We start from the raw sequence: 15,336 nt of genomic DNA on the forward strand, positions 1-15,336 counted from the left end.
CAAAATGTGAATGCACACAAATCAGCCACTAAGCAAATCAATCCATATCTGTTTCTTCAGCACAATGCATTCTCTACTACAGGTTAAGAAGAAACATTTGACCACTTTCTCCAAGGCCACACTAGAAGCCGAGCATTCTGAGCCGCAGTGTAGAATTAGTGAAACACCATCCTCACTGTGGGTGGAATCTTGACATCGACCACGTAATGGTCAACACAAGCTTTGTGGTCTCTTTATGGGAATCAATAATGTTACTGAGCTTAAGATCGATGTTTGGGCTAATGCCTCTTTGGATTGAGTTTTGTGGTACTATTGCACAGGGACGATAATGGGAGTTTTTGTTCCTCATCAAGGCTCCCATAAAGCATCCCATACACAAAACCCCAGGCCTCTACCATACATGACGTCTGTAAGAGGGACCCAGCGGTGAGACAATAGAGGAGATAGAGGAATGATCTAGAGGTCAGGGGTGGTATCGATCTGTCACTTTTATGGCAGGGTACGTGGGTGTGCAGGTCAGAGGTCATTGGTCTGCATATTGTCTTATTAGCTCAGGGGTAAGGTGCTTTACCTTGTCCTGGTTGGAGAGTGGGCCATAGGGTTTCTAGGCTCATCATTTGTTCACAGTGAGTGAGAGGTCAGATTGAGTGGACTGGCATGGACCCTCAAATTGTCTCTGCTGCTGTCCCTCGGCTGACCCTGTCAACTCTATGGCCCATGTCACAGCCTGCCTCCTGCCTCAGGGTAGGAAACCACCCATGGAAGCCAATATTACTGGTGTGCCTACCAAAGTCAAAATGACTATTATTCCATAAGAACTTACAAAGTGTATGCCAAATTGCCAATGTATAATAAAGACATTTCCAATTGATATATGATTGATTGAAGGCTAGGAAAATAAAGAAGCGCGCTCAACACCCTATAGTACTTCAACTGGGTGCTTAAACTTTCTTGATAATAAATCAAAAGACTTTGAAAAATAAATAAAGCAAGCACTCAACACTTTTGTTTACTTTTTAATTGCCTGATTGAAGGATAGCTCATAAATGGTCATAGCATCAAACAATTACCGATAATGGTGACTTACCACTGTTGTATGACTAGACATTGAATGTATATGACTGACTGCCATATTTATGACATTTATGTAAATCTTATGACAGGGAGTAGCTATGCTCACTTAGCTTGCTTGCTAGCTGACCTACCAAGAATGTTATGTCTGTTTCATATGGTGTTTAGGGAAATGTCATTGCAAACATTTTTGATACAATATTGTGCTAAAGTTCACCCAATCAGGAACCTCCGCAGGGCAAGTTCATATTCTCAGTGTACTGATTTGCTGCATGTGATGATGTGTGAGGACGGAATGGACAGGAAGCCCGTCTGCATCTCACATGGGCTCTCTCTCACATGAGCTGGTCTCCATGCTAGAACATTTTGCACACAACCTCTCTGCCTGCTTAGTGATGCTGTGTCTTCTGTGAGGAAGGGTTCAGGGCTTAAAGTGTTCAGGCACCGTGCCTGAATTCAGGCGTGAGCGGGTATGCTTAAGATTTAAAAATAGGCAATGAGACTACAGTATATATGGCGTCCTCATAAATGTCTGATAACTTCAGGCACAGACATTTCTATTGCTTTAAGCCCTGAGGGTTCTTGGGACGCTTTTCATAACATGAACTCAAAACTAAAACAAGCAGTAAACTAGCAAGCACTTTTGAAACTCTAGACCTAAAATCTATTTTGCACTCCTCTTCTATATTTACCCACCATTTGCCAGTGTGATTGTTTTTCAGCGTGCCTGCGAGGGGAGAAGACTGTCGGCTGTTTGTTTCTTCCGCTCACGCTCACACTGTTGCCAGCTGCGCTGTGAGCCGTTAAGAGTGGAGCCCATCCTGGCTGATTGTTTGTCTGTGTCAAACACACAGTGGGTCTCACACAGCCATGAAAAGACTCCCTTGGACTGCTGCACCCTTGATCAAATGCCATTTTTCTGCTAGATTAGAAGCAGAGAGCAAACACCTCATAATTAGTCATTCATCCACCAGAGAAAACCCCTGATCCACGCTGCAATTTCACATTGCTCTGAGATTTGATGCTCAGGATAAGCAAATTAATCTTATTCACTTGATTGCCATTCCATAAGATGGTGTTGGCCGCAGTCCTCAGCATGAGTTAGTCTGCAGCATGGTTGGAGTTTGCACAGGGATCAGATGGATCGGAGGTATTTGCAGTGTTTCTTGGGTGTCTTAAGACTGGTGCATTATGCATGAGGGACTGAAAGATTCATGAGACACACTGGATCTGGTGTGATTCCAGAGATGAGAATGGGATCTCCTTGCCTGGGTCTCACATTACTTCCTCACTGAGTCTGACCGGGCTTCTATTGGTTAGTTGGCCATATCAGCCTCATTTTAGTGGCTGTGGAAATTTACATGGATGTGTAGTTGTCCTTGGTCTGATATTCTTCCCAAATCACACTTTCCTGTAATTGCACATTGCTGGGCTAATCAAGTTACACTTTGCTGAAAGTGTGGGATTGAGTTTTAGGAGAGTGTAGATGAATGAGAAATAAAATGATCATTATATAATTTTCACATTTCTACATCAGTCACAATTCCATGTGTGCCAGCAACTGGCATGCCAAATGGCAGCATATTATTTGAAATCACTGCAGGCATTTTTACTTCCCTTTGAAATCAGTTGGTAGAATTTAAAAGAACATAACTGAATGGTACTGAAAAGGTACTCCCATGTTTTATGTGAGAGCCAGGTGAGAGCTGTGGCTTTCCAAGGACTGCTGATGGGACATTCTGTGCCAGGGAAATTGAGGGCTTGGCTGAATGAGCTACTGTATGTGGGGAGCTGACGGATATTTCCTCAAAAGCACTGGCGTGCACCCCCATACCCAGCTCACAACAGGGGAAGGGAGGGGGGGGGGGTGAAAAGCAGTGCCTTCCCCCTTAAAGCAGTATATATTGCGTGATCAGTCTCTTCTGAGGAACACCAATTTCAAACAGTGAGGATGATGATCATGATTATGATGATGCTAATGATGACTATTATTATTGTTACTATTATTACTATTGTTATTATTGGTCTAATTTTGTCTGAGGATGTGAATGTTGAGGATGTCAACACTAGTTTCGAGCTATAATGTCAAATGGATTAACCCTCTGTGCAACAGTGACTCTGCAAATAGGATTACCGTATATAATCTTTGTCCTGCTACACTGTGTGAGTGAGAGAGAGAAAATTCTGGAACAATCATGTACAGCGGTGGAACTCTGAGCAGTGGTGCGTGGCTCTCTGAGTCTCCTGGTTGTCTTGGAGAATGGAGAGCAGTGAGGTTTGATTCCGACTGACCGCCTGGCTCTCTGCGTCTCCTGGTTGTCTTGGAGAATGGAGAGCAGTGAGGTTTGATTCCGACTGACCGCTCTGACTCGCCTGGCAGGCTTTCGTGTTGTCCTTCAGTGAGACAAAAATAAAAAATACACATTCTCTCAGTCTGCAAACTCCAGTGGACTTCCCACTCATTTGACTGGCAGGGCAACAAGGCTGGGGAGTAGTGAGGGCTGATGGAGGTGCTGTGTGTGTGTGTGTGTGTGTGTGTGTGTGTGTGTGTGTGTGTGTGTGTGTGTGTGTGTGTGTGTGTGACTTTCTATTTGTGTGTATGTGTGTATGTGCATGCATGCCTATGTGTGTGTGCATTTATGTCTGCATGTGCGTCTATGTGTGCTTCTGTCTTTCTGTTTGTGCGTATAAATGCCGTGTGTGTGTGTGTGTGTTCTCCCTTGCAGAGCAGGCATGCAAGGGCTGGATGAGGGTGTGCAGGCAGACGTTTGACAGTGTGATTGGAAAGAGTGGGTTGGGGTTGTTGAGGAGGCCTGTGGGGGGGATGTGTGTTTGTGTGTGCATGTGTGTCTTGGGGGTGTTTGTTTTAGTCTGAGGCTCGACATTCAGTTCGAAAACTTCTCCCTGTCTGTAGGTACAGGTGATGATGCTATCTGCCAGCGCCTAACAAACTGAACTCAACCCCACCATGTGGGATGTTTGTAGCCAGAGGTCCTCTCTTTGTCTGTGGAACATGCTGATGTGTGTTGCTCATAGACTTATTCTTCTTATAGTACTCTTCAACAAAACTGGGACCTCAGTGACATTATTGACAATGACAATTTTCTCTTATTTTTGCTTGTGGAGCCTTCTTACAAAGAGAAGAGAAAAATATCTAATTTCATCCCTCTAATTGGTTTTCCAATGGAAGTAAACAAACATTTTGAACTTGTGAAACACAAGAAAGTTATGAAATAATGCTTCAGTAATCCTAGATAATTAGTCTATTACCAGTAGCAACAGTATTTGAGATAACCAGTGGCCATTTTAAAGGAATTAAACACTTATAAAATGTAATTGTGTGTGTAGGCTGAGAGACATATGTGCAACTACAAAGCTGCTTTGAAGACTCTGACCAACACACGCACCCACGCACCCACAGACAGAGCTGCCCTTGCAGGGAGTGCAGTTTAGAGATCATGCGTGCACAGTATAGCATGGCACACATTTGCACACACTGCAGCAGCATCCTCACTAAATAGTGTTTAGGATGGTCAAGGGGGTTTTCAGTTCTCTTTTTTTTCGTAAAACAATTAAGAGATATTTAAGAGATATTTAAGAGATAATTATGAGCCTATTGCTACATGAGGCCCTTTGTGTATCATCTCTGCTGTGAACATGAGGCCCTTTGTGTATCATCTCTGCTGTGAACATGAGGCCCTTTGTGTATCATCTCTGCTGTGAACCTCAGGACTTTCACTTTGTGTTCCTTAGACACTGAATTTGATATGACAGCTCACCAGTCTTGGGTTGCATCAGGCCAGCCTATCAGAGAACTCGATCTGAACAAGGACGTTGCAGACAGCCGCGGGGGGGGGGGGGGGAGATAGTAGAGGGAGAGGAGAAGCCTGACGCTTTCGACTTTGTCAAAGAAATCCTAATTATGGCGGAGTAGCGGCACCATCGGCACCTCTTGGTGTCACAGCGGTGTGACAGACAGTGACGAGCTCTCACAGGGCAGTGGCGGCGGCGGTCGGCCTCCTCTGGCACTGTGCTGTGTGGATGCACTGCAGACGGTGAAGGCTGTCCAATGAGGCCCTCGCCTCCCAGTGCTGCAGTCCTGATCCCCCCCCCCCCCCCCCCGAACGCTGGGGCGAGACACATCTGCTCGTGCTGCATTGGAAGCAAGGGGACTCCAGTACGACATGGAACAGCCAGCAACCCAGACGAGACGATGAGTCCCAGCTTGGCATTCTGGGTGAATGAGATGATCTGACGAAACACTACTGTATGGAAGGAGAGGGGGATTTGAAATAGCATTCCTCTAACTGGTAAAAGCTGTGTTGAACCCCCACTCGTTTATTTCTTCATCTCTCTTTTCTCCCACACATGGCAATGAAGACAGTTGATCAAGTGAAGATACTTAAGACACTAAATCACTTAAAAGGCATCAGTAAGGAACTTTGGTGAAAACTAGCAGGTGCCTAACATGACATTTCTAAACACACACTGATAAAAGCTTGCTACTACACTAGTGTCTTTTGATGATACAGGTGATGTCCAGTTGAGAAAACAATTCTGACGTTTTAATGGGGTGGTCCTTCCCTGACCATAGAGCTATATAGAGCATAGCCTAAGTAGCTAATATAATATGACATAATATGACAAGTGTGTCTATTTCTTAACATAACCATATGCTCTCATAATGATCTTGAAGATGATATCAAAACTCAAAAGGTGGCATATAAGTGGTGCATATTGTGGCTTGGAAGGCATTCCTTGGGCATTCCCAAAGGCATTCCTTGGATGTGTAATGAGTAGTAGTGGAGGTGTGCACATCCCCACCGGTGAGGTGCAGGGCAAATGGAACTAGAACTGCAAAGGAATGAAATGCCCGCACTGTGCTACAACTCCCATATGTTAAACGTTTAATGTGTTGCAACGTTTCGACCCGAATGGGTCTTCCTCAGGCTTCCTCTTGCCTGAGGAAGACCCAGTCGGGTCGAAACGTTGCAACACATTAAATATATGGGAGTTTTAGCACAGTGCGGGCATTTCATTCCTTTGCATTCCTTGGATGTGTCCCAATGCATGTGCTTGGAGAGAAACCCTGCTGGATGAATCCGCTGGCTGTAATGTGTTGGGGCTGCTGACCCAGGCCAACTCTATTTCTGGAAGTCCTGGCTAAGCCACGAGGTGCCAACTCCACATTCTGGTGCAGCAGCAAATCTGAACTTAAATGCTTTTCACGCCAGAAAGAGGGACAGGAAATCTCTGCTTGAACATGGGTGGAATTATCTTCACAGCATGGAGCATGTTCAATTATTGAATTTCTATCCATTTTCTCTCTTACCCCCCCTCTCTCTATCTCAAACACACACACACACACACACACACACACACTCCTCTCACTCTTTCATCCGTCATCCCCCCATACCTGTCGCACCATCCTGTCTCACCACATGCAGTCGGGACCCCAGAGGAATTTTGCGCGAGCAGATAGGGGATGGCGCATGTGGGCTGACTGGCAGAGGCGCCCATGTGCCAGCTGGCTTTTTAATGGATTTTGGCCATTTGCCGCTCTTGGCAGAGAGAGAAGCCAGAATAATTACAGTGTCCTCAGGAGCCGGACGTGTCGTATTTAAAGCGGGCGATGCTTGTGCGATGCAGTCATTTGTGGTTGTGCGTGTTCCTGTGGGCCCGCAGGTGCTGCCTGTGTGTGCATGTATAATAAGTTAAGGAGTCGATACTCCGTTTACTCCATGAAATAGTCACAGGGAACACAGCACTGAGAGATAGCAGAGTGTCACTCCAACTTGATGGATGGATTGAGATACTCTATGGGGGTAAGAAATTGAACGTTTTGTGAAGGTATTTTGAGTGCTTCTTTACATGACAGAATCTCGTAGAAATGTTTTTCTCTCAGAAATGCTCTTATCTGGGACTGAAAACTTGCATCAGAAAAGAAATGGCTTGCTCGGAGACCAAGCATTTATGTAGATTCACAGTATTAATACACACACACACACACACACACAGACACACACACACACACATACACACACACACACACACACACACACACACACACACACACACACACACACACACACAGTATATAGTATTTAAATTCCAATATACTTGCACAAAAAGTACGTATGCATAGTACTCGGCACATATCGTACACATACCGCACAGGCACACGCGTGCAGTCTATTTTGTGGCTGTTGATGAATCGAGGGTTTGTGTGTAAGCTTGTGCATAATGGGTCATTGATTGATTTGTTTGGGCATCAATCGGTTGCTTCCTCTTTGCCCTGCCAATTAATTAGGTGGCCAGTCAGTTGGGGAGTTTCTTAATAGACAGGCTTCTCTCTTGTCTGCATTAGATATCTGACCGCCTGGCAGCAGGACTAAGTGGACACCTTTTTCAGATTGATCGATATACAGTTTAATTATTTTAAGAGTAGGTTTTCACCTATTGATGAGCTCTGTTTTAGTCCCTTCATGTCAGTGGTCCGCTAGTCAGTTAGTCAGCCTTTTAGATAGTTGGTCTAAAAGCTTTGAAAGTCTGACAGTAGGATTTAGAGCAATGTTGTTTGAGTCTTTGTGTATGGTGTGATGTTTGTGTGTGTGTGTGGTCTGTGTACTCTGTGTCTGTACTATTTGTGTGTGTGTGTGTGTGTGTGTGGGGGGGGGGGGGGGTAGCATGGGTAATTGGCATCTGCCCAGGCTGCCGCCCAGAATGTAAATGCTCCTTGGCAAGCTGAAGCTCTGCATTCATTTGGCCACAGCCGCTTAGCTAAAGCTGATGTCCCTCATCCATTCCAACACTGCAGCTAGTCGGGCATGCAGACTACTGTACTTGTGAACATGGTGCTTTTATCTGTTTTTTTTTTTCTTTTTTTCTTTTATTTTTATGGGGGGTCTTTTTATACATAAAGTAACTAATGATTAGTGTTTAATAAAAAAACAAATGAATCAAGCAGTATGTGAGTGTGTGTGTCTGTGTCTGTGTGTGTGTGTGTGTGTGTGTGTGTGTGTGTATGGTGTGTTTGTGTGTCTGTGTGTGTGTCTGTCTGTGTATGTGTGTGTGTGTGCATGTGAGAGAAAGGGAGGTGGCAGTGGAGAAAGAGTTGTGGATATGAAACAGTTTATTGTATGTCTGACTGGTGGTGGTGTTACTTTGTCTGTTGTCTCTCTCACAGATGTGGATGACTGCCAGTCCACTCCGTGTCTGAACGGAGGCACCTGCATTGACAAGGTGGACTCCTTCACCTGCCTGTGCTTGCCCAGCTACAGCGGGGATACCTGCGAGAGAGGTAAGCAGCACGCTGCAGCACAGCCCCCCCCCCCCCCATCCTCATCCTCCTCCTCATTTAAATGGATGTCTTACAGCTCCCCTCTAACATCCTCTCCTGTAATCAGCCAGCTGGCTTCCTACATGCAGTAGTGACCCCACAGGTGAATACAGGGCCGCATGATGGCTCTCTCTCTCCTTTTCAAAACAGTAGATGGTGCCCTAACACTGCAGCAGTTCAAATCTGCACAGATTCATCCGCTGCTTGCAGCTACATTTAACTAGCTGGAGCACTTACAGAGATGATCAACACCAAGGTCAAGCACATATATGAGTACTTCAAGCCTCTTGAAGAGAGTGATTGAGAGAGTCTCAAAATTCAGATGGGAGGGGGGAGCAGCACAACACAACAAACATCTCCCTGATCTTCCCAAATCATCCTCATAATCACATAATGCAGATCACCTAATACAACTATTTGTTCTGAAATTCACTACCACATTTTAGTGTGCAATAAAAGTAGTTCTCAGCCATGATATTACATGAACAAGAACATGGGCATAACAGTTAAAGGAACCATATGTAAGATCGTGGCCAAAACTGTTACTGCAACCACTTTCAAATTACTGAAGAGCGGTGTATCCCCCCCCGACTCGAGGTTGCCAACCCGGATGCCGAAACACTACTGACTTCATGATTAGTAGATAGGTGGAGGTTGGCGCATCAGGCCAAAACAAAACATGACATGACAAAACACAACATCAACATCAGTTGAGGGCTGCAACTTCACTTTTTAAATGACAATATCCTGGCCGTACTACTGTTGTCAGTGATATAAGTATTTGAAATTAACATGAATTCTTAATGTCTAGTGACATATCAGGGCCATTTTATGATTAATTGAAATACATTTCTTACATACGGTTCCTTTAAAGTCATGGATAATTTCAACCTCATGAGGAATTGTGCTAGCCTAGCCCTGACCGCCTAATATATCAGCTCATTTTCATCTCTATGAGCTGGTGCGGTCATGGACTCTGGGAATAATGGGTTGTTCCCAGTGATGACATTGTTCTTCCAATTGCAAGCATTCATGTGCTTTGCTGTCAGAATGTGGGAAAACATAAATGCACAACAAAGGTTAGAAATATGCTCATTAATCCTAAATAAACTACTTGTGAAAGTATATACAGCATTCAAGTGACAAAAACTGCTAATTGCCAAGTTCACATTAAAATAGCTGGACATCAAAGTCCACATGGACTGAAATTGAACTATGAAGTGACAACAAAGTGACCACAAGTCCATAACTGAGAAACTCTGTTAACTAAATTTTGCCCAAGTTTCCCAGATTTTGTTCCCAAATGAGGTGGTATTTACAAGGAATTTTCCACTGGGAAAAAATGTTTTACCTATTCTTCCCAGACCTCATGAATGCAGCAAAAATTTACTCAGTCTTGTGTCTGGACAAGGTACCTCACAAATAATATGGCACCACCACAACCAATCATGCTTGTGTGTCCTTGACTGAGCCATTGCAACCATCTCTGCCTCAGATTCCAAGCACCAATGGTTTCAGGTGTCCCCCCCCCCCCCCCCCGGCAGCCCTTCCTCCAGCGACGTAAGTGTCCAGTTGGATGAGACTCTCAGGCTCTCGTCTCAGGCTCTCGTCCTCAGCCCCCTGGACGGTGCTCACCGCCAGGCCTAATGACGGTGCAGTCACCGTGCCTGACTAATGCACAGAATAAGCATGCATGGTCAGCGCGCCAGAGGACCCCCTATGAATACTGAGTACTGATTGAATGGGCGTCACACAGGCCGCTCAGCCCTGCCTGGACTTGGGCCAGTGAGGGGCAGGGAGATGTGGGGCGGAGGTGGCAGGACGCCACACTCATCATCTTATCAGGTTTATGAGGCAAGCAGGCGATGATCATTTTGATTGATTTTTTTGGTTTGTCTGATCGATTGTAAGTGCCCCTCCTATAGCGATTAGGAATACCTTTTATTCCAAAAGTGTTTTAAGATAAGTGCTTCGTCACAGTGACATAATAGAGCTATACTACTTTTGCTATGTCAGTGCTTGTGACTTGTCTCTGTATAGTTTCCCAGAAGCATTCTATTAAGGACTCTGTAATGGAGGCTTCTTTATCTAATGGCACTTGAGTTCAATTCTTTTAAGAAATGAATTACTTGCCAACAAATGTCCTAATGGAGAACAGGCTCTAGAGTATTTGTCTTTTAATGATGCCCACACATATTCAACAAGACCTGCACTTTACAACGGGGTACGTTAGACTCAGCAGCATGTCTGCAGAGAACCATCTCCATGGACCTGTCTTCCAGAAATTAAACTAAAACTAAAAAAACTAAATTTGGGTGCCTTTCCTGGGTTTGACATGTCCATTTGAAGCACTGAGGAAAGCTGTGGTAAATGAAGGGTGGATGAGGGAAGGAGAGAGAGAGAGAGAGAGAGAGAGAGAGAGAGAGAGAGGTGCTGACAGAGGGGAAGTGTCATTTTGGAAACTCCTCCAGTGCTGTTTATTCTGCAGTCCCCTGACAATGAATTGGTGTGATGTTAATTATCACCCTGCAGTACTTTAATCACACGTCTTTCCCTCCTTCTCTCTATCACTTTTTCATTTATGCATCTGCTCTCCCTCCCTTTTCCCCCTCTCCTTCCCTTTTCCCCCTCTCTCTCCCTTTTCCCCCTCTCTCTCCCTTTTGAATTTTATTTTGAGACTCTCAATCGCTCTCTCTCACATATACTGTACGCACAGACACACACACACACAAACGCACACTTACACCTCAATCACCTTGTAATTTCTCCCAGCCCCCCATCACACACACACCACACACACACACACACACACACACACACACACACACAGAGAGAGAGTTCTTTATATTCTGTTTCTCTATCTTTGTCTCTGTTTCACTCACACTCCACACACCTGTCATTTCCTGTCTCTGTCTCCCTCTCTCTCTTGCTCATTTGTGGCTCTGCTAATGTGTTCACCTGACAGCAGCTGCCAGCACTCCACACAAGCACCAGCTAACAGGAAGCTGCAAAGGCAGATACTACCCACGCCGTTCGCCTCAAATCCACTCTGAACGCTGCCTCACTCGGCCTCCGTAACACACCAGCCCATTCTTCCTCCGTAACACAGTTCTCCGTTCTTCCTCCGTAACACACTTCTCCATTCTTCCTCATAACACACTTCTCCGTTCTTCCTCCGTAACACACTTCTCTGTTCTTCCTCCGTAACACACTTCTCTGTTCTTCCTCCGTAACACACTTTTCCGTTCTTCCTCCTCTCCATCGCTCCACCCCATCCCGCTCAAACCGGATTCACATCCTCCAGTCTGAGCTCTATGAACAGTGACAAGAGTCCAGCCAATCATCAAGGGGCATGCACTACAAGGGGAGGGATTCTTTTCACTCAGGGAAGATTTCTTATTTGGCCAACATTTAGTGGCACACGGAGTGCTGCCGAGTCACCTTGTGCCGCAGAGCTTCATGGGAGAGCTTCGGACACAGTGTCTGCTGAATGGTCCATTTGATAATAAGGAAAACTTGGCACTAGAGAGTACTGAGTGTTTTTTTTTCTCGTTTCAGCAGTTTTGTATCAAGCTGAATCCACCCAGGGCACACATGCTGTGTTAGTTATGCAGCACATTGTGTTACAATAAAGATTGACAAGGCTTATAGTTATAGTAATGTCTCCTAGCATGGCAATGAGAGGGCTAAGGGTTTAAGCCTGGATCCTGAATTGAGCACATACCAGATTGATGCCCTGACCTTGACTTGTATTAGTTCCTTCACTTCATTTCCTCTTCCTCATGCTTTTGTTCAGTCTTCTCCCTCATGTGCGGCTTGTAAAGATTTAATAACAATATCTGCCCTTCCTCAGCAGCCCTGCTTCTTTATTACGCTCTTATTTGACAGTAATGACTTTTGAGAAATGTGTTTTGCAAGGAAAATGGCGTGCAATTGAATTCTCCCATTCTCAGCTTTGTTGTCAGTGTTTAATTTCCCTCTCGTCCCTCCAAAATGCACTTACCCTCCACACTTTCCCTTCCCCGTGTGTCACTCTCTCTCCCTCTCTCTCTCTCTCTTTCTCTCTCTCTCTCTCTCTCTCTCTCTCACTCTCTCCCTCTCTGACTCCCTCTCTTTGTCTCTGTCCCTCTATAGACACTGAAGGATGTGAGCACGGCTGGAAGAAGTTCCACGGCCACTGCTACCGTCTGTTTCCACGGCGACACACATGGGAGGACGCAGAGAAAGACTGTCGTGAGCACAGCGGTCACCTGGCCAGCGTGACTTCCTCCCTGGAGCAGGACTTCCTCAACGGTCCGTAATCCCGGTCACCTTTCACAACAACCACTCATCTCAACTGTCCAATGCACTTGAATGTCACCAAGAGGGCTGTCGAATTCATGTGTGACAATTGTGTCCCTTGTTACAGATGCAAATCTACTGATGTTAGCCAAGGGGCTCTGTTAATGCATTGCAGTTCCATTTTATACCTTCCTTCTTTGAGATTAATGCAATCATTTCAGCCATTACAGGAGATGTAATATATTAGATCTGAGGTCTAAGTGGCCCATGTGGTTGGATGTGGTCTGATGTTTGGGTATTAGTCTGTGGCTAACAGCACAATGAAATTGGCCTCAGGTGTGAGGCTAATGAGGCTGCCTCCTGACACTGTGCCAAATTGTCTGTAATCATGAGGAACTTCTTCTGAGCCATCCAATTTCCCCTGTGCCATCAGGGGATATTTAGTGCTGTGAGAAAGCAGGCTGCCTCCCAGTGCGCTAATTACTAATGTCCATCATAGCTCACTTCAAACATTTCATCAGCGTCATGTGGGCCTTTCCCCCTGAATAGCTCTGTTGTTTCAGCACACAGAAGCCCAAACCTGACCATTAGCCAGACTCCTGGACTCAAATGATGCCTCTCTCAAAGAGCCAATCAAAGCTAGTGTTGAGTCAGTTTTTGCAGGGGAAGGTGAATCAATACTTTATAGTACAAACGTCTGTACTTCTGTATCAAAACAGTACAAAATGAAAAAAAAAAAAAACAGCACAGGAGGAGACCAACTCCATCCTGATTTGTAATGGTGTGTGTGTGTGTGTGTGTGTGTGTGTGTGTGTGTGTGTGGGCTCGGGGAAAGGGACACACTCTGCAGAGAGGCTCATCCATCTTTAAGGCCAGCTGATGACAGGGCATTTTACCATGTCCTCATTCTGCTAGATGTTAAAGCCCAATTTAGGTGTTCTTTTATTTTTGTCCCTTGATGAAATGCTGAGTATTTTCTATTGTGTGTGTGTGTGTGTGTGTGTGTGTGTGTGTGTGTGTGTGTGTGTGTGGTGTGTGTGTGTGTAATCTCTTCTCAGGTCTGGGTCGGGAGAACACTTGGATTGGACTGAATGACCGCACAGTGGAGGAAGACTTCCAGTGGACCGACAACATGGACCTGGTGAGACCACAAGGGCGTCTGACCGCCTCCGTCTGCATCTAAATACGGCCACTGTGCTGCAACATGATCTTTACATCCATAATTACCCACACATGCTAGCCTACTGCTTTAACTCACTGCATCTCAGACATGGGCTTATTGAAAGTCAATCAACTGTAAAAGTGGCAATTTGCGGTGGAGAATATTGGTTACATTTTTCATATCAATGAGACTCAAGTCAGTAATTGAAGTGGGCTAACTGGTCACAAAATCACTACTCTGTGAAAATGAGGTCGCTGGAAGAAGTCTTGTGTACACACAATATAAGGTCGAACCCATTCACCTAGAATGCATTCTTTTCTTGAGTTTACGTAGGATGGAAAAACTCAATGCAATGAAAGTAAGTTACACTCATCCAGCCAACATTTATCCATTTTATGACATGATAGATAATATGTAGAAGAATGAGTGAAGGAGAAATAATTGTCTTTTTTAAGTATTTATTGTGGTAGTTGTCATTGACTTCAACACTGTTTGTCACTAGGAGCTGAATCTAATCTTGGTTGCTTGGTTCTCATCACAGATTTTTGAGAACTGGCGAGAGAACCAGCCGGACAACTTCTTTGCAGGCGGTGAGGATTGTGTGGTGATGATCGGCCGAGAGGACGGCAAATGGAACGATGTCCCATGCAACTACAACTTGCCCTACATCTGCAAGAAAGGCACCGGTGAGCACAAGCACCAAGCCAAAAAGCCCCACCACAATCAATGCCCATCAGCCAGAGAGTCATCTGGTTGTAGAGGAGCTCTTTAGATCCTAGTGGCATGAACTATCATATACTATAAATGGATCCATTAAAATGAAACAATAATGAATTTGAAGACCAAAAAACACCAACTAATAGTAGTTGCAAAATCATACCTCAAATAATTGCAAATTCTTACATCATGGTGTTCAAACAGACTAAATACTGAACAGAAAAATGCCAATGACCAGTGTGAAGAAGCTTGACTTGCCTGCATGAAGATTAAGTCTTGTATTTGCCCATGCCCATCTCCATGGAATAATTATCACTGTGAACCAACTGCAAGTGGTTTGTACAACAAGCAGGGGACTTCTTCCTGTTTTCTCCCTTCCTTTTGTAGGGTGACCTATTAATCTGTCATTGATCAGGGTCTGAAAAACAAGTAATGATGACCCTCCAAGGCCAATCAATTGTCTGTCTTGGGTTCATGCCGTATTTCAGTGTGATGAAATTCTTAAATAACAGTCAGCAAGTTTCCCCTCCAATATCAGCATTCATTCCGTGCAGCCAGTGGCCAGCGTCTGTCTCCCAGTGTACACCCAACAGATAGACTGAGACAGCGCACGTCCGCCTGCTCTCCCACTCTGTCCTCCTGCTCATTCGGCCAAGGCTAGTGCAGTCCATCTGTAAATATGGCTCTGTCTCCTGTAACCAAAGTGGATATTGATCTCCATCCAGGCTGCTTCCTTCTGGCTACTGTACTCAATCATCCGTGTGGA

At 45.0% G+C, this 15,336-nt stretch overlaps 1 protein-coding gene across 1 annotated transcript in view; it reads left to right on the forward strand.

The window, feature by feature from the left end:
• The window catches only part of ncana (neurocan a), a 77,596-nt gene that overhangs the window by 57,554 nt on the left and 4,706 nt on the right, over positions 1-15,336 (forward strand). Inside the window, exons 11-14 of the mRNA XM_042108637.1 lie at positions 8,258-8,371; positions 12,545-12,703; positions 13,750-13,832; positions 14,395-14,539. Coding sequence (XP_041964571.1) covers positions 8,258-8,371; positions 12,545-12,703; positions 13,750-13,832; positions 14,395-14,539 — 501 coding nt within the window. The remainder of the gene's footprint in view (positions 1-8,257; positions 8,372-12,544; positions 12,704-13,749; positions 13,833-14,394; positions 14,540-15,336) is intronic.

The sequence above is a fragment of the Alosa sapidissima genome, chromosome 1 (genome assembly GCF_018492685.1).
Source record: "Alosa sapidissima isolate fAloSap1 chromosome 1, fAloSap1.pri, whole genome shotgun sequence".
In the NCBI taxonomy this organism is placed as follows: domain Eukaryota; kingdom Metazoa; phylum Chordata; class Actinopteri; order Clupeiformes; family Clupeidae; genus Alosa; species Alosa sapidissima.